Here is an 18601-nt window from a genome sequence, read left to right on the forward strand (position 1 = left end):
AATTAACAAGAAATACAGCAAAATATTTTGTTCAATCTTCAACAGCATGAAGTAATATTTGTGCGGAAAAATCTAATCCCACTAATTTCATCCTGTTCAAAGTCCTTCAGGGTTTTTTTGTATGTGTACCAAGATCCTTTGCAAGATTAGTGTCTCCCAAAACAGTATCACCCCAGCCTGCCAATGTATGTGCCTCAGGGGTTAATGAAAATGTTGAGCAAACTCAGTTACGAGACACATACACAAGGAATTCCACTCACAGCTGCCACCCAACCACACCATCATGAAGCTGCTATAGTTCCCATGTTCTCCATCTTGACTGTTTTCCACACTTCCACTGTATGAGATGTTCCAAATCTGCAAAATCTGCACTTGTTTTGTTGTGCCAATCCTGATTCTTCACTTTCAGCCCTGGAAATTTGGCAGACCTACTCTCTCTTTGCTTGCAAGTTGGTTTGTGCATTGCCCTCTTCTTTTTCCACTCGAACTGTTAGTTCCCAGCACTGGTTATTTTACATCATTAAACCAGGGGTTTTTTCTACCTTAACAGGAGTCTGTGGTCTCCCCCACACCTTTAGGAGACTGCACAAACAGGCTGACTGACTACACTGCCAGTTTGAGCTGAAATCAAACCCAGCTTTCCCCTTACCACTTGAACTTCTGGCTGCTTCCCATGCCACACAAGCATACCAGAACTTAAAACTGCTCAAGAGAATGCAGGGCAAAGGAACTAAAGGGAGTAACAGAAAATGAGATCAACCTTCTTTCCTTATAATATAAACCAACTTTTAATAATAAAAACGTCTCTCAAGTTTTAAGTGAGAATAACACATACATTTCAGTGTAAAACAGTGCACAGTGTAAATGCCCTTGTACACCCTTCTCTGCAGCTGTCATGTTGCCAGAGGCTGCAGGCATGGGCCAGGATCCTGCCCAGGCCATTCTGCAGAGCACAACTGATGGGGACACAGGCAGGGCTCACCCCATGGGTTCTTTTTTACTTTGGGGCGTTTCTAAGGTTCTTCTAGTATTAAGTACATTTGAAATTCTGGATTCAGTGAAGAAACATCCATTTTTTTCTTCAAATAGCACATGGTAAGAGTAACTTTTCCAAAATTAACAAAAAGTGCATTGAAATAGAGATCTGTTCATCTGCTTGCAGTCCAGGATGGACACCTAGTACCAAATCTGTATCCCAAAGCTGGCAGTCCATAGGCTGTCCTAGTTTCCTGCAACACGTTGCTGCAGATCAGAGGAAACAGTTAAAAGAAATAAAGAGAAAATAAAAAATAATTTCCTTCCCCAAAATTATTTCAGTCTGTGAGAGAAGAAAACAAATATTAAAAAATTAAGAAACGAGATTCAGAACAAACTGCATTTCCCAACTTGCCATAAACAGTTTTGTGTTCAAGAGAAGATTATAAAAATTAGAGAGGCCTTCATGTCCAAATGAAAACATCCATTAGTTTTTGAGTTGCTTTGGATGTTAATAAAATAAAATAAAGTAAAGCCACTAAAAACCAAACAACAACACAAATAAAACCCCCAAACCTTTATTTTATAAAATATACATTACTGCAAAGCACTCCTGGGTTTCCTGACTGGGAGCTGGTTTAAAGGAGGCTGTGGAGGAACAGGAATGGGGAGGTTCTTGTACACCTGCCATGTTAGGGAGGGTTGGTCATGTTAAGGCACTCACTCCAAAAGAACATTATTTCTGTCCTGAGACTGCTGACATGCTTTGATTAGTTTCAGCCAGTAACTTGGAAAAAACTACAGTGCTTAGGGTAATACTGACAGAATGGAGAACAATTTTTTAAACAAGAAAAAAATAAAGAACATTATATACATGATTCCTTTTTTCTTTTAACTTAAAAGCATCCCTAATACATCTTAATAACTGTTTTAAAGACTACTTAAATATTGAAGATTTTAAATAATGTAGATCTTTTCAGTAAACTGGGAGTAGCTGTGTAACTGCCAGTATATTGGTCCCATTTTAAACAATATAATTTTTATTTTCATCTTGTACATATAATAACATGATCAAAAACACGTATTATTCCACTCCACATAAATAAGTATAGTTCTTCTGACCTGTTTTTAAAACTACATCTGTTGAAATCATCAGATTATCAAACTGTATTTTTTCTTTGCAAAGTTTTTTGTAAAAATCCTACACTGCTCTTCATTAGCACTGTATTCCAGAGTACATAATCACAGGGCATTAGTAAAAAGAGTTAATCAAAACCTGAAAGCTACAGTAAGTAAAATGAAGTAATGATAAGAAGTATTATGGAATGTATACTCTGCAGCATAGAGAGATTCTCTCACTGGGCTGAAGTGGAAAATTACTCCAGAAGAAATTCTTTATGTTCCTATTTGAATAAACCGTAGATTGTGCTATTCTTCGCTGAAAAGTGCAGGTCAGTTCACGAAAACGTGGGGTTTATGCAACTACCACTAAAGGACGTTGTCCAAAACCTGCTGGCAGTTAAATGGGTGCCAGGGGCAGTAGAGGGAGAGAGAGGAGTGTCCAGCAGGATTTTCTGAACCAAGCCGTATCTCCAAGTCCACAACTTTCTGGTGGTTGCACAAACAAGTCACGAGGAGAACTGTGCTTTCTTGAAGCATAATGGTCATTTTCCAGGCATCTGAATGGCAGCAGCATCCATCCTTGCCTGTGGTATTTGTTTCAGGAATTTGAAGTCCAAGAAATACACGGATCCTGCATTCCTGATGCCTGGGCCAGCAGGTCCCTCTCCTGCCGAGCACAGCAGCACCACCGGGGTCAGGTCGCAGGTCCTCAGCCCAGAGCCTCTTGCTCCTATAAATCCCCCTCTGTAGGCGGCTGGCACAACCTGTAGAGTCTTCAGTAGAGTAGAGAATTAGAGATCACAGGGACAATGACAAAGTTACTGGATTCACCTACGAGGTCAGCAGCTTCTTTGTTATTCTGCAAGCTCTAGAGGTAATGACGTATCAAGAATACTCCTATTTTTGATCTTAGTAATTGGAAGTTTAGAAGTGCCACTAGCCATTCATTAACTTAAGTATTTATAATCATTGTTTACAATATTATTTGAGACTCTCCATCACTTCCTCTTAATTTTGGTTCAATTTGGTTTTTTAAGGGTCCTTTCTCTCTTTTTCTATTTCTTTTGATTTTAAACACAGTTCGGCATTTTTCCTGAGCAAAAAAGTTCTCCCTGTCATACAGGCTGGGATACCAAACACATAGAAGAACATGTCTACTTGTTGACATGCTTGAACAAATCTTAAAATTAATAATCATGTTTTCACAGAAAATTTTTGACTCACAAGATTAACAAATTGAGAATAGTGGTTAAACACATGTCTAACCACTAAGCACATGTTGACTTGTCATTCATGTGTGATTTTGTGAGCTTCTTCTTGGCTTTTTCTTCTTTACATCAGAATAAATTCAAGTATTTTATAACTTCTCTTTCAAGAAAGCTATTACAGATTTGTGCTAAGAAATACAATCCTGGGAGTTAATTCACCAGATCTCCTTTAAACTCTTCTCAGTTTTGTTTTGCATTGTGATGGAACCCAGTAGGAACACACATATCCGAGCTTTATTGCCCTGAAATAATCCAAGTAAATAGTTCTGGAATTTATCACTGTGATTTAGAGTGTACTCAAAAGAAAGAAATGCCTGATCCTGTGGTTTGTTTTTAAAACTGCTTCTTTTTGAAGGTAACATGGTTGTGGCCATATCAGTGGAGCCAAAGTAATGTGTGGCTATTAATATGGCAAAATAACTACAATGCCAAAACACTGATGGATGGCACCCAGGCCATGGTACAGGAGCCAATACCACTGCTTTATTTGTTTTTGAAATAGCAATTAATATCCAACAGAAGGATAAGGTTCTAAATGCAAAATTCTACTCTTTTTAATGTCTCTGAGAAAATGAACCAAGACTGTTAGATGGAGCATCACCAGTGTCTCTAAATTTTAAAATCATTTTCTATAAACATTTTGAGGAGTGAATAGGAGAGAAAAAAAGAAAAATTAAAAGAAGGGCTAATTTAGACTAACTCAGAAGTCTTAATGGGTGAATAAGATAGAAGTGTTTAAGGACGTTTTCTTAACACTGAACCGATGTGCTCTTCGGAGGACTCGGGCACTAGCAAACACACTTGTTCTGTCTAAAGATATGCTACAGACTTTGCTGGACCTTTTCTGATGCTCATTCTTGTGGGCCTGAACTGTTTTGCCTTCGTGTAAACAATGCCACGAACAACAACAGAATCAGAAGTTTCTCTGGTATTTGTACAGACGGATTCTGTATATACTGTCCTCTAAACCATGACAAATTACTGCCATTGTGGGAAAATGCTGTGTTACAGTTTATTAAAGAACATTCTTTTCTCTCTGAGAGGTGAAATTGGAAGAAACTGACAGAAGATAAGTAAATGTATTATTCTCTTGTAGAGAGAGATGAACATCTCTATCTCCCATTAGATGCAGTAGCATTCACAAATGTACAGTACTTTTCAAAGCTGCCTTCTAGACAAACCCATATATAACCCTGGGCAACTGAGGTTCCTCAGGGCTGCATTACTGTGTGGTTTCTCTGTCTGGAAGTGCTTGCTCTTAAACCTGCTCTGCCTGAACTAAACCATCAGACTCTTGTAAGCACATTACTGTATTATCTTTGCATATCTGCAGTCAAATTTGCTGTTCAGAAATTTTTCTTTCTAAACATTCCAGGGATGACTGTCCATCACTAGCTTTGCTGACTTACAGGAACAGTCCAAAAAAGATCAGCTACATTTGATCCAGAAAAGGCAGAAACCCTTGCATCTGATGATCTGCAAATCATAAGCAGCAAAGGTGATTAATCTAAAGTGTGTACTTAGTTTAGGACAGGGAGAAATAAGAACGATTTTTTTTTTCCTTTTTTCCCCCAATATTGCTACTAAGATCATCTTTGGTTATAGCAGGAACTCCACAATTGTTACAGAAACAAAATCTGCACTCAGAGAAAATGTAAAATACTAACAAAAATACTAATAATAACCTACCGAGGTGCATGCTGTGGCATTTGGTCCATCACTTTCAGGTTCTTGGCAGAGATTTCAACTCTTGGTCCCTGTGAAAACAGAGAATTTGTGGTATTGGTATCAACAGTATTGATAAAGCAAATGATCCTGAGGAAAAAATATTATAATAGGAGTGTGGTTCCTATTTGAGAATCCATTAACTACTTCTAAAACATTTTGAATCCATTGGGTGGATTATCATCTATGTTTACCTAAAAGATAAATTAGTCCCAAACTACTTTACAAGCACTGCTGTCCAGCACTAGGTAATTTCTGCTATTTTAACACTATGACTGAGACTTGGGTTTTTTCTGTACAGAAATTGTCTTAAATATTCTGCACGTTCTCTCATTTCTAACTGCCAGGGCACACACAATATACACTGAGGCACAGGTTTGAATTGCTGCAGAGGCTGTAGGGATAAAAATGAACTTGTTTCTCTCACACACAGGTGTAGTTATTCAGCCATTAGTAGGAGTTGGGACTTGTAGGTTTGCAGTGCACAAAGCACCGTGCCGCAGCACAACAGACTGCTGTTTGCACCGTGGTGTTGCTGGCCAAGGGCGGCGTGCAGCAGACACATCAAACACTCACCTGCTTTCGCATGATGTCTGTAGCTTGCATGATACACTTGGGCAGGAGCCCATGGCTGCGGGCCAGTATGGCTGCTTGCTCCAGGGACACGCTCAGCGTACTCCTGAACGAGGGAACCGTGTCAGGAAATCACAGACCGCAGCTTAGAAGTATAAACAGGCTTGTGCACAACACTTACCTGGTAAGTATTGCTTCCGTTACCTATTTATTTTTATTTACTTTTTTAGATTTTTCTACACACAAAACTATTAAATTACCTCAGTCTTGCTGCACCTGGACACTACAATTATTTGAGTCTCCAGCATCATTACTACAAGGCTGTGTGTTGCTGCTCTTCTGCATTGATTCATTTTAAAGGGATTCACAAATTAATCTTTACTTTTGAGACACTGATAGAATAGTGGTGTGTTTCAAAATCAACCTGTGCACACACCAAGATTCTAAAGCTATTTTTGAGCAACTTCCTACATTTTCACTGTGCAACTGAAGACAATGCTGACTACAACTTCTATGCAACAAGATCACTTGGTCAGTTGCATTGGATGAGGCACTGCTTGTGTCAACACTACTTATTAACAAAAGTATTAAAAGTTACAACCTACCCTGAAGTAAAAATGGCAGCAGATTTAGGTCCTTATTACATTCCCTTAGAATTTCCCTTATTTTGCTTTGATTAGGATGCATCTCTAGAAAGGACAGAAGCTGCCATCACAGACGTAGCAGACAGGTTTAACCCTCACTCACCTGTGCATCCCAGTGGCACACATGGTGATCTGACAGGCTCCCAGCCGGTAGCAGAGCTCAGAGGATATGGGCAGCAGGCCAGCTCCTGATGAGGCACTGCTGGAACATCCTGACTGCATTGGCTTTGCACTGATGAAAGACTTCAGCAGCCTGCAAAGCTCATCCATGGCATTGATAGGGCGAATAAGCTAAACAAAGCAATACAAAAACAATCCGTTGCATAATAACACCAAGCTATAAAGATATTTACAAGTCTTTATACTATTATCAATGCACAATATTCTACACAAGCATAACTGCCACACAGTAACAACTATTTACAATATTTAGGAACTTTGGAAGTGGCAAAATAAAATTACTTATGCTTGGGATTGTTTACAACGTGTATTACAATTGCAAAGATGTTCCCTCCAGTAGCATTTTAAGGCTTCACGTGCACATATCCACGTCACCTGCCCAGTTAGACAGACTGCCTACATGTGAGATGCTGGGCAGCACTATTTTCTTGTTTTCTCTGCAACAAAGTGTACATACTGACAAATTATGTGACCGAAGTGTAACAAATTGCAAATTGAACATTTGTTAGTTTGCATGCATCTGTGGGAGAGGAAAATGAGCCCATTCTGTCTGGCATCAGACACCATGTTTGGCAAGGGCAGGCAGGCTCACACAGAGCCTCCTTAGTGCTGCAGTGAAGGGGGTTTGTGTCTACCAAGGTTCTGAACTTTTCCTTCTCAACAAAAGAACTGTAGCCAAGCTTCAGAGAAATTCAGACCCCCCCTAAGGTTGGGAATATTTTAAAATGCTGTTCGTGTTTGTATAGATCTTCCATACAGGTATCCCACAACTGGAATTTTAGAGATGTTGAAATAATACTTCCATGAGAGAATTTATTGCAGAAATAAGTGCAGAAACAATACCTGGTCAATCTTCACTGCAGTAGTATTGGAATCAGTGGGCAGGTTTGATCTCTCTAGGTAAAATGTCCTGCAAAAAGGCCAGCAGGTACTACATTAGTTGGGTTTGTCCCACTTCAAGCACATATATGTATACCATCTTGTGTAAAACAGCTGAGAAGGCTATGCTAAAAATCTTGAAGATCTGCTTCCTTATTGAACCATTGAGATTGCAGTAATTTACAGAGTCTGTACTAGCATATTCCAAATCCCCATTAAGAACAATATAATTCTAGCTCTGCACAAAATTCTGAGGTCAAATCTGCATTCCTTCTGAATGGGCTAAACTACTGGGAAAAAATTACCAAGTTTCCCACACAATGAGGATCTCCTGTTTGTACAAAAACCTCATCAGGAATGAAACATCTCTTTCATTAAATTTTCAGGCCCTTAATAAGGAGTGCTCTGAAATGCTCAATGTCTTTTAAGGCAAAGCAGAAGTACAAAATACCTGAGTTTACGGTAGTATTGCTGCACTTTTTCGAGTGAAACACCATTAATTTGCTGTGGGAGTTCTTCTAGAGGTGAACCAGCTGGTTGTGACTGCCCCTCTGTACTCTCCAGAGCTGAAGAAGAAAACACTTTACTAAAGCTATGTTATTAGTGGTTATTTTTTTAAATTCATTTATTTATCTCTGTATCATCTCATTGCTCAGCAGATGACTGTTGCATAATGTCAAGGCTGATTCTGTTACTCTTTAAATTTAATGCTTTTCCCAGTATGGGAGTACAGTGGTAGTATCATAGAGGTGAGCTTCACAGAAAGCAGTTCTGTCTGACAGCAATTACTCCCCATTAGTGGTCCCCTGAAAGAAATTCCTGTGTTGTATTTTGGTGTGAATATTTGCTTATCAAGTCGATTTCTAGCCCACGTGATTCTGTCACTGTGTCCACTTTTTAAAACACTTCTCTGTAGCCTGGGCACATCTCTTGATCCTACACTAGATCAAACTATCCATTTAGTCCAGTATAATGTCTCTATGGCTGAGGCATAAAAAAGCCCCAAACAAGCACATCTTGTTCTCATGACGGCGTCTAATTGTAACGTCTAGCACTCCCCCAGGGCTTCCTGAAATAGAAATGTCTGCTTCCTAAGTGAGTCTGTAGGTCTCAGCTGCTTTTCCAAGAGCTTCGGGGTCATTTTTTATTTTTAATCTTTCAAAATTGGTAGTTAGCTTATTTTTCTCAAGAAAGCTTTTAATAGACACCTTTTGTAAAGAGCACTGTGTGCAGTTTCAAGGTTCCCCCATTCTGAAAGCGAGCAGGCAGTTTGGAGAAGTAGTAACTGTCAAGATAAAAGATAACCTTCAAGGCCTGACGACTTCCTTCGATGTGGTAGACGACATGAGTATCTGGAGAAACAAAGATAAAACACTTGCTGCTTTACCACAGCAGGAGGATTACGAAACCATTGCCATCTGAGTTTGTTAGATTATCAAATGACACATCACATCACTATAAGGTCAATAAGGGAGAACCTTTATGGAGAGAATGCAGGCTCTGAAATCTTATACATAAAAGATCATAGTGTGACCTAGAATGATGTTTGATCCAAATACAGTAAATATGGTTAATAATTAGAATCTCATGTTGTTTCATGGCATTTCATATCCAGTGAAGATGAAGAGAAAGATCTCTTCTTATGAAGAGGAAGATCTGGCAGGGTAAGACACTAGACACTGAAAAGCTGGGAATTCACCACAGGGAGTGTGGTGCTAATTCTCTGTCATATCTCCTCCCTCTGCACAGAATTACACAGATGAGGCACACTGGCACAGGCCACAGCTACACAGCACAGAACATGCAGCACCATTCCATCGTGTCAGTCCTGCTTTAGGGGCTGTGTGCTTGCAGGGGAAGCTGAGGGAATACAGCAGTGCTTCAGAGAAGCTGCCCAGTGCTCTCCAAGTGTGACATGGTCTCTTACATTACAATCATAGAGGATATTAATCCATAGAACATAACATAAAAATAAAAGTACCTCAAGAAACAGAGAATACTCACTTGCTACAAGGCTTTCATCCAGCTGCTTGAAAAAAAAGGTAACTTTGTCTAGTTCAGCCAGAGTAACCTGGATGTCTTCCAGCATGGTGCGCTCCTCCTTCTGTAGGGCAAGGCAACAGATACAAACAGGTTATTGTCGGTCAGAAGACGAGGGACAGGCAGGTACTGTTGTTGTGGGCATGTTTTGGTCCAGGCCACCTAAAGCAGAGTGCAGAGCCTTCCATTAGCTCCATCCCAGCCAGGAAATCACTAACAGGTTTTTAACTCTCTGATACAACTTTAACCACCCTTTGCTTAGATGTCATTTGATGTGATTCACAGAGTAGAGAGGGTTAAAAACAGAGTAATTTTGAAGGAATCTCTTTCTCCAAACTTTATAGCTACAAATGTGAAGAACAGCTGATCAGTTACTGCAAAAGAAATACTGATACCTTCTACGCAAAGCAAACAAATAGCAGTTAAACACATAGATAGTTTGGACTGTATTTTATCAAAAATCCCCACACTCAATCTACAACGTCTACAAAGCGGAGGAAAAAAACTCCCTTCTCTATAATATCAGAGCTACTTGTCTGTTTTATGCCTCTCTTTTCTTAGCATTTTTAAAGTTTCAGCAGCTGATCTCCTGTAGGTGCAGCTCATCTGTTCATTAGGTGCCAATTAACTATGCAAGCACGGCTCCTCTCCTTAGACATGGTGCCTCAAGCCCCAGCACCACAGACCTCTCACCACAGGGAGAGACTGAACTCTATCTGTTAGTCTGAACTCCTGCAATACTCAGAACTTCCTCAGCCGTTTGGGAGATGCGTGTCCTCACCAGGGGATGGCAGAGGACACTCATGCCACCAACAGCTGGGCACTGAAACCTCTCTAAGTGCAGCAGCATTACTCCAAATATGAAGGCTGACTGTTTTCTATAGTGTTTTCTATAGTGTTTTTTGTGTGTGAGTATAGTGACAGTGGGTCCAGCATTTGTGAAGAGGCGAATATGACTGGATAGGGAATATGGCACTTGGTTGTCAGCTGTGGAAATCTCCAGAGTTTGCAGTAGTGAGAGTCTGAATATGCTGCTGGAATGCAGGTAAGAGGTTCAACAGCTCTGGCTGTGCTGAGTGGCACAGAATCACACAAGCAAATGTAAGCAGACCCAAGGATACCACAATTCTTATTCTTACCACAGTGGGGGAGAGAAGAGACTGGTAGTTTAGTAAAACTCCAGTGGCTGCTATCTGTTCCAGCCATTTTCTGCTGGCATCTCTGCTGCTCTCTTCATATTCCCCATTGTTGTTGTACCGATAGTTGAGAGCAGCCAGTAACTGCTCTGAAAAGGTGCAAACAGCAGCCACAAGAGACTGACAGAAGATGGAATCACGTCTCAGCTGTAGCTCAGTATCTGTCAGAGACGGGGAGAGAAGCATGAAGAAGTCATGAATACACTTATCTTCCTTCTCACTGCCAACAAAGTAGTTTGTGTGTGTGTGTGTGTGCACACGACGTCGGGCTTCTGCTGTAGCTTTGCAATGACTTCACGGATAACCTCTTCTTGCTGTGTGACCTGCATGGATAGCTAAAGACAGCACAGCTGGCACATGCACATGTTGTGACATTTTCTAGTCCAGTTGACTGTTCATTACTCCCTCTGCCATCTGCATGCTCCTTCTTACTGGAAAGAAACTAAGTACTGGAAAGTAATTCCTTAGTTACAGCCATATCTGGATTCTTTTTACGTTTACAGGAGCAAGAGAATTATTGAAAGAAGGTCTCCACCATTACTTCTCTCCTGGGCTATTAATCTTCCCCCATCTATCTGTACTTTGTCAGCTTCCCATATGCCTAATGCATTAACTGGGCCCATCCATACAGTACCAGTTGGTTTGCTTCTTGGGAGAATTTCACCTATGTTCATTTTGCTTCCAGTGCGCCTGCCAGGCAGCCACATGCTGGTCAAATCAATCTTGTCATGCTTCAGGAGATTGCAGGCCAGAGAGGCACATGAATAAGTAAAGAGCTCCTTCCCAGGCACCCCCAGCCCCTCCAGCAGGCTCTGCAGTGCTACAGCAGCCTCTCATTGGCAAGGCACTGTTCCCTAGGGAAAGAAGCTGAAGACATCACTCAGAGGCTTCAAAAGATTATTTTTATAAGCACTGAACACAATAGACTGACTAACACACTCCAGGCCCGGGGCCATATTTTCAGCTTAAGGGCAACCATCCTTCTTTCCAGTAGATGTTCCTGGAAATGCTGCAGGAGATGGGGCATCCATAGAGAGACAGTTTGGGACACATTTTGTCTGCTGTCAGAGCCCAGCCTTTATGGTCAGTAGACTGGCACACAGCTTGCTTTGGACAGAATCACAGACCAGCCCTGGCAGGAGCTGAGAGGTAAGTTAAGAATCATACAAATCTCTGATCTCCATTCTATGAAGATTTGAGAATCAAGTGTGGCACCAGTTTCCAGTTATGTATTATGTTATTTTCTAACAAAAGGACTCCAACTAAGTGCTACAATTACAAAAAGACTGTGCCCAGGCTCCTTGTAAAGACTTGTCCCTTGCTCTGCAAGCACAATGTTTGGTGTGTGGTAGCAGGTTCCCGATGTCCCCAGCATATTTGGGTTCTCCTTGCACATGTAAGGTCTTTGTCTTCTTGGCTGTAATTTCACTATGCCTGCTCTGTTTGGAATGATGACAGAGTCCATGGGCTCAAGAAAGTTGTAAGTAGATCTCATTTTTACTGCATGTTCTCACCACAGCAGGAAGTAGTAACGGGAAGGAGAGTTGTCTTCCATCTGAGAAGGAGGATTGTACAAAGGAAAGAATGGAGACAGAAAAACCCTGTCTTAGGGAATTCTTGGGTATGTTATTTTGGTAAAAAACCACGGTCTTAGGGACTTCTTGGGTATGCTGTTTTGTAAAAAATGAAAATCTCTTACCTGTGCATTTTAACAAGGCCAAAAGCAGCTGATTCTTCCCATCTAAAACAGTGAAGAAAAGCAAAAACTGTAGTCAACATAACACTAAGGCAGATGTGATTGCAGCTGGTTAACAGTTTCCTCATTTGCCCCAAATCCCTGGCACCTGCATGGCCATGTCTATTTACTCTGACAGCCCTGATCTGCACAGACATGTTCATGACTGAAAAAAACTAAGTGTAAAGCAAAGAATTTTACTGGCTACACAATCTGCTAACTACCATGAATTACTGGAAACAAATTGCATTTGCGGATGAATCCCTAAGGAGGTGATTACTATGCAGTGTTTCACACTGATCTGTAAACTTCAGTTTCATCTCCTGTTTCAGTTCAACCAAACTGCAGTGGTTCGGGATGTTGTAATATCTGACTAGCATTCACTTCACAGTTTGGAATATACCAAACATCTCTCTCTTCATTTTCTAAAAGGGTTTAAAAAGCACAGAAAGATAGATCAGTCTGACATCAATCGGAATGTGTTGATGAAATAAAGTGAGGGCGGAAAAGTTCTTTGGAATTGCTGCACAGGTGCCATTTTACCATAAAGCACCAGGACTCTGCAAACCACAACCTGCTCTACCTGGTCCTCTCTAGAGCCCAGGAGAGCCTTATTGCAATAGAAGTTAAAATTATGAAATCAATTGCTAGATTTGATTAAGATCTCTTCTCCCTGAAGCTAGCAACAAACGTTTCCTTATTTACAGACCTTCCACATGTTTCTGTATGATGTCAACAAGGTTCTTGATGCGCAGCGGAAGGTTCCATGGATCTTCCTGAATGCTGGCTTGAATATTATTCCGGCACCTAACTGTGGTTTCTTCCTTCTGTTTAAATTCTAGAAAACATGGAGTGTGTTAGCCATTTAGGAAATGCCACATAACTAAGAGTGGCTTAGGAGTTACAATGTGAATACAGATGAAAGCAGATATGCAGTACCAATAGCAGTAATTGGGATTTCAAAAGATCCCTAAATAGAACTAATAGGGCAAAAGACTATTCCCATAGTCCCATTATCAGTAGTTTCCCTGCACTGCTTTCAGGACTGTGGGCCTGGCTGACATGCACAGTGCAGGGAGCTCTGCCCCACTCACTAGACAAAGAACCCTGCTTCCTCTGCCTTTAATGACCTGCAGGCAGCTGTACTGGGTAGATCCAGAGAATAAGATCAACTTTTTGGCTGCAACTGTCACATCCTGTAATAGAATGAGAAGCTCTGGAATATCCTGCTTTCTTTCGCCTGATGAAAGCTAACTATTAATTACAGAGTAGAAAATTTATTCTCCGTGTCTTACCTAGGTAGTTAAGCCAAACACCTCACTGTTTGTGAGGAAATGCATAAGCAGACAGAGAAACAAAAAAAACTTATGCCAAATAACTGATCCTGGACAGGACCAGAAGAGCATTCCAATGTCCATCCATCACAAAAAGGTATCTATGGTAGCTATTAAACAGACACTGTGGTCCAGGATTCCAGTTGAGTGTAGGCAGGGCTTGTCTGTTCCTCAGTGTGATCAGTTAACTAATAGACTCTCTCAGGGTAATGAATTTACTTTTAATAAATTAGATTCTGTTTAAGCAAAATAAAAGAAATGTCTGTTATTTCTTCACTTCATTCCAACAGTGCACGGAAAGGCTAACAGATGCTTCTTGAGTCTACACAAATGTGAATGTGTTCATAGAGATGAGTACATAGAACTTCACAGGAGTTATTTCTGGAGTCAAGTTAAAAAAAAGGCATGAAAACATCTCCAGTTCTAGTTCTAGCGTTTGCCACCGTAACTAAAAATGAGAGCCTGTGAGAGGTTGGAGCTCCCACCTCCTACAGCACCTGAGGAAGAGCAGGAGTAGCAGGGAATATTTCAGCTTTCAAGTGGGGAAGAAAATGCGGCAAATATTTAAAAAATAAAATCCTGTGTATTTCAGGCAGAACATAAACCACATCCTGAGCCCCAAAAGACCATCAAGACCAAAGAATCATCACACTCCCTGGGAAAAAAGAAAACATGGTATCATCTGTTTGCTCTCTATGGGAATCAGTTTTCAAAATAAGCGTTGTATGAGGATGAATTTACTCTGGCAATCATCCATCTGAAGAAAAGCAGAGTAAGTCACTAAGTAAACTGAGCTAGAACCTTTGGTGCCTTGGATGTTCAGTGGTCAGCCCCTCCTTCGCCTTGAATCTGACTATCCTTACTTTGTACCCTTTCAAATACATTTACAGCAAAGTGGGGATTTGGAAACTTGTGAAAGAGCTGCGAGAACTGAGCAGCATGTAACAAAAGAGGCTTCTGTGTGTTTCAGGAGGAATTCCTATGAAAATGACCTCTTTGAGATACAATAATTTCAGGCATGGCACCTGCCTAATGCACGACTGGGTAGACTGCAGAGTTAAGGAACTCTGTGTGGCCATAGCACATATGCTTTCATGTTAGGCTCTGAAGTCTTGGAAATCACATTATTAAATACAGTCAATCTATTTGTTTACCTTGCAAACTGTGGTCCATGGGAAAGTGCTTGGTTTCCTCAAAGGCCTTATTTATTCCTGGTCCTTTTAGAAGTGCATTGATTGCATCAACCTACAATGGGAACGTTATCGATCAGTGTCAGTAAGACTTGCCGAAGAAAATCTGAACAGAACTCCTGTGGGAAACTGCGGACCCCTTAAACTATTTGTATTTTGGAACGACTGACACACAGCAGTCAGACTTTGTAGCCATGAACTGGCCTCAAGAGCTCTCACATTTAATAACAGCATTTTGCACAACGATGATCTGTGTGCTGATGAGGTAAGAGAATAGCAAACTACTCTTTGTGGTTGCACATTATAAACACATCTGCACGCTAAACTTGTGAGAACCTCCTGAAATCTGCAAATGTGATCCATTTTCATCAAAGTACCAGAAGTTTGTCCTTTTTTTTCCATGAAAGCTTTTTTTCCCTTAGTCTAATAAGCCTTAGGTAGGGTAAGTCAGCCTTGCTTAAATCACAAGTCAACTTTAATAACACAGATAAAAGTGATTCACCAAACTGTCCTATAATATATTTGCTATAATGTGCCCCAAAATCTCTATAGTATGCCTTCCTCAAAATATTATTTCATAACCCAATTTAGTACTTTCAATATTTTGATTGACATTGATAAAGAAAAGGCAATTCTGTATAAGAAGAACACTTTACATACCTGGTTAAAAAGGTGCTCCAGACAGCCATGAAGTTTGTCTTGCTTGTCTAAAGGTATTCTCATATCATTGGGAAGCTCATCTCCTAATACAGGACAAATGAAAAGCTTTGAACTTACAAACATGATCTTTGATGAGGCATGGGCACACCTTCACATTGGTGTGACATAAATAATGATTGCTGCTTTATCTCCAATTCTTAGGCCAAAATACTCATTATTCTCATATTATGCAAGTATCTAATAACTAAAGAAACTTACCCTGTCTAACACCTCTCCCATGTTCCAAATTTACTGTGGTTTATTAGAAAAAGGCAAATCTGTATCTTTATGTTCTTGTGATCAGAACTGAAGAGACCACTGGTGCAAATTAAATATGCAAGTGCTGCTAAGCAGCAGAGACTTCTCAGCACTGCAGCAGGGCCGGGCGCGAGAAGGACGCCTGTGAGCTGTGCACACACTCACCTGATCCCATCTCGTCGCTGCCCAGGTAAGAGCTGTTGCTCCGCACGCTGGTGTAGGACAACACCGAGTCCCGGTTACTGTTACACTCACTGAAAAGGAGAGCACAGAGGGCATTGAACGAAGGCTGTCCCCACACCCACGCACCCACACTGCTCTCCTGTTTACGAGCACTGTCTCCCCAAACCTAGTTCTGTGAAAATGAAATTACTGCAACTAATGACACGCACAACAGCCATTAAGCAAGGACTCTGGAGCTAGACTGCCACAGGATGCCTTCTTCTATTTGCAGTTAACACTGAGTGCTTAATACATCACCTTGCTTCTGTAATAATGAAAACAGACATCTCCACTAAACGTTTGCTACCAATTCTCAGAGTATTACAGCATCCAAATCCAGCATATAGAGAGGCTGCAGTAGCACAGATATTGAGGGTGGGAGAGAAAATTTAGGGAATCTAAGGCACTGGAGAATCAGGCACTGCAGATCCTACAATGAAGCAGAGGAATCACGACAGCTCCACAGCAATCTTGGCTCATGCACATCTGGAACATTCTATAGTGAATCTCCTCTCTCTAAAGTTCTCTTACTGAAAGTAACCAAAAAGACTATGGATCTCAGGCTGCCCCCTTCCAATGAAGTGACAGTGACAGTGGTTTTAATGGTACAAGCCCAAAACAAAGCTTAAAAAATTCTCCACTGTCTCTGCCCCTGAAGTAATTTTTAACTGAGATGAGAGAAAAATGGAAGAGCACCTGAAAGAACCCTAATTGGGATTCTTGCTGCCCTTTTTTAAATCTAGTATTAAAGTTCCTGTTTTTTTCTCAGGAAGATTAATACTTATGGCAACTACTCTGCAATACAAATCCTTATGAATTACACCTCCAAACGATCACAGAAAAAAGCCTTGCTGGCTACTGCAAACAAGGTCTTTTCTTATCTACAATTTGCCCCATAAAAACACAATCCCTCTCAAGTAACTACTATCTGTAATATATGCTTAATTCTCTGCCTCTGTCTAATACGGGTAAGACAGAATAATGTTTCTCAAACATTTCTCTCAAACAAATATGTAGAATTCTGTAGAATTCTGGAACAAGTGACAAACCAAGAGAGGCTGTTTGTGCTGTTACTTTGTTACACAGAATAAATTAGCGTCAATTACAGAAATTTAAACTGCAGGGATACCCTATTAACAGTGAAAGAAATAAAGCACATTTCACTCAGAAAGCTCCAAAGCACATGTGCTGATTGAAATCTCCCACAACAGCGATGCCCCAGATCTCAGCACTGCAAGTACTCATTCTATTCCTTTATTGACTTTGTATTTGCTGTCCTCTGAGGCGATCAATATTCAACCAGACAAGACCCCAAGCAACCAGTCTTACTGGCCCTGTCCTGAGCAAGGGACTGGACTGTGCAGACTCCAGAGACCCCTTCCAAATTGTTCCAAATTGTTCCCCTTCTGCCATTCTGGAGTCCTGCATCGGTGGCACCTATTGCTACTGGTACAAGTGCCCAACAACAGCAAGTGAAGCATCAGGACTGCAGTGGGGACATTCCAGAGACAGGTAATTCATTCAGGTCCCTGGAATCCTCCCAGCTTTATGGTCTTACTAGAAATGGAAAAATGGCCTATTAAGGATGTTAAATTGCAGTGATCACACATGGCAACAATTTGCTATCCCACTTATTCTAAAGCTCAGTCTCCAAATGTTTGCCCCCAAAATAGAGAGAACTGGAAGTGAAATTCCCTTTGGTAGCAAATATTCCTGGAGAACTAGCAGTCAATCATGTCCCAAAAAGATTTTGAGACACCTGAATAAACATTTTAATTTGTGGTTTCAAAGGACCATTAAAAATAAAAAACTCAATGTCCATTTCTGTTTCTCTGTGTCTTAGACTTTCAGGAAAATTGGCTGCAGAACCAAGTGACAATACCAGCTATTATAAGACCAAACAGTCTGAGAATTCTGCTGGATTTCTGTAGTTTCAGGCTACAGGACACCGAAAGTCACACTAGACCTATTTATTTCATTTTATTCACTTTTCTAGATACCTTAGTATTTTGGCATTATTTTGGGGGAAGTATTTTTGCTGTGTATGTCTCCAGGGTAATAAATGTAATGAATACATAAGTGAAGTGAATACTCTCTAAGTGAATACCACATAATTGACTGACTGGAAAAACAACTTGTTTGGTGAATCCATACTGAAATGAGAACTTTGAAACACAGTACTAGTAAGGTACAAGTGGCAGAATCTTCAGACTGACCTGTAGGAGTCTCTGAAACTCATTGTGTCATGTCCAGAGTCTTCCTGGTCCTCCTCAGAAACTTTGAAACAGACCTTCTTGATTCCGCCATGCTCAGCTTTGTCAGGATCACTTTCTTCTGTTCCCAGGGAAGGTGAAGATGTGTCCTCAGTAGATGGTGGCTCACAGGCACCAGCTTCTGTAGGTTCTGTTATGGTGGACAAAAGTCTGCAGAAACACAACATAGAGCTCTCAGTCCCACAAATGAACTGTCACAACTAAGGCTAAATGCAGCTATGTGAAATCAGAGCTACCTTTTTTAGCATTTTACATAGGCTACTACTCAACATCTGATCTGAACATGCT

The 18601-nt window shown here is 40.7% G+C and overlaps 1 protein-coding gene across 2 annotated transcripts in view; it reads right to left on the bottom strand.

Moving 5' to 3' along the window:
* Window positions 1–781: 781 nt before the first annotated feature.
* The window catches only part of PREX1 (phosphatidylinositol-3,4,5-trisphosphate dependent Rac exchange factor 1), a 123701-nt gene continuing 105881 nt past the window's right edge, over window positions 782–18601 (bottom strand). For both annotated transcript variants that reach the window (XM_041417860.1, XM_041417859.1), the window contains exons 26-40: window positions 18257–18463; window positions 15984–16072; window positions 15522–15604; window positions 14826–14916; window positions 13047–13175; window positions 12302–12343; window positions 10546–10763; window positions 9371–9470; window positions 8575–8718; window positions 7818–7932; window positions 7331–7397; window positions 6411–6598; window positions 5667–5769; window positions 5055–5122; window positions 782–2870 (exon numbers count right to left, since the gene is read on the bottom strand). In XM_041417860.1, coding sequence (XP_041273794.1) covers window positions 2828–2870; window positions 5055–5122; window positions 5667–5769; window positions 6411–6598; window positions 7331–7397; window positions 7818–7932; window positions 8575–8718; window positions 9371–9470; window positions 10546–10763; window positions 12302–12343; window positions 13047–13175; window positions 14826–14916; window positions 15522–15604; window positions 15984–16072; window positions 18257–18463 — 1687 coding nt within the window. In that variant the 3' untranslated portion in view covers window positions 782–2827. The remainder of the gene's footprint in view (window positions 2871–5054; window positions 5123–5666; window positions 5770–6410; window positions 6599–7330; window positions 7398–7817; window positions 7933–8574; window positions 8719–9370; window positions 9471–10545; window positions 10764–12301; window positions 12344–13046; window positions 13176–14825; window positions 14917–15521; window positions 15605–15983; window positions 16073–18256; window positions 18464–18601) is intronic.

The sequence above is a fragment of the Onychostruthus taczanowskii genome, unplaced genomic scaffold (genome assembly GCF_017590055.1).
Source record: "Onychostruthus taczanowskii isolate IOZ18803 unplaced genomic scaffold, ASM1759005v1 scaffold57, whole genome shotgun sequence".
In the NCBI taxonomy this organism is placed as follows: Eukaryota; Metazoa; Chordata; class Aves; order Passeriformes; family Passeridae; genus Onychostruthus; species Onychostruthus taczanowskii.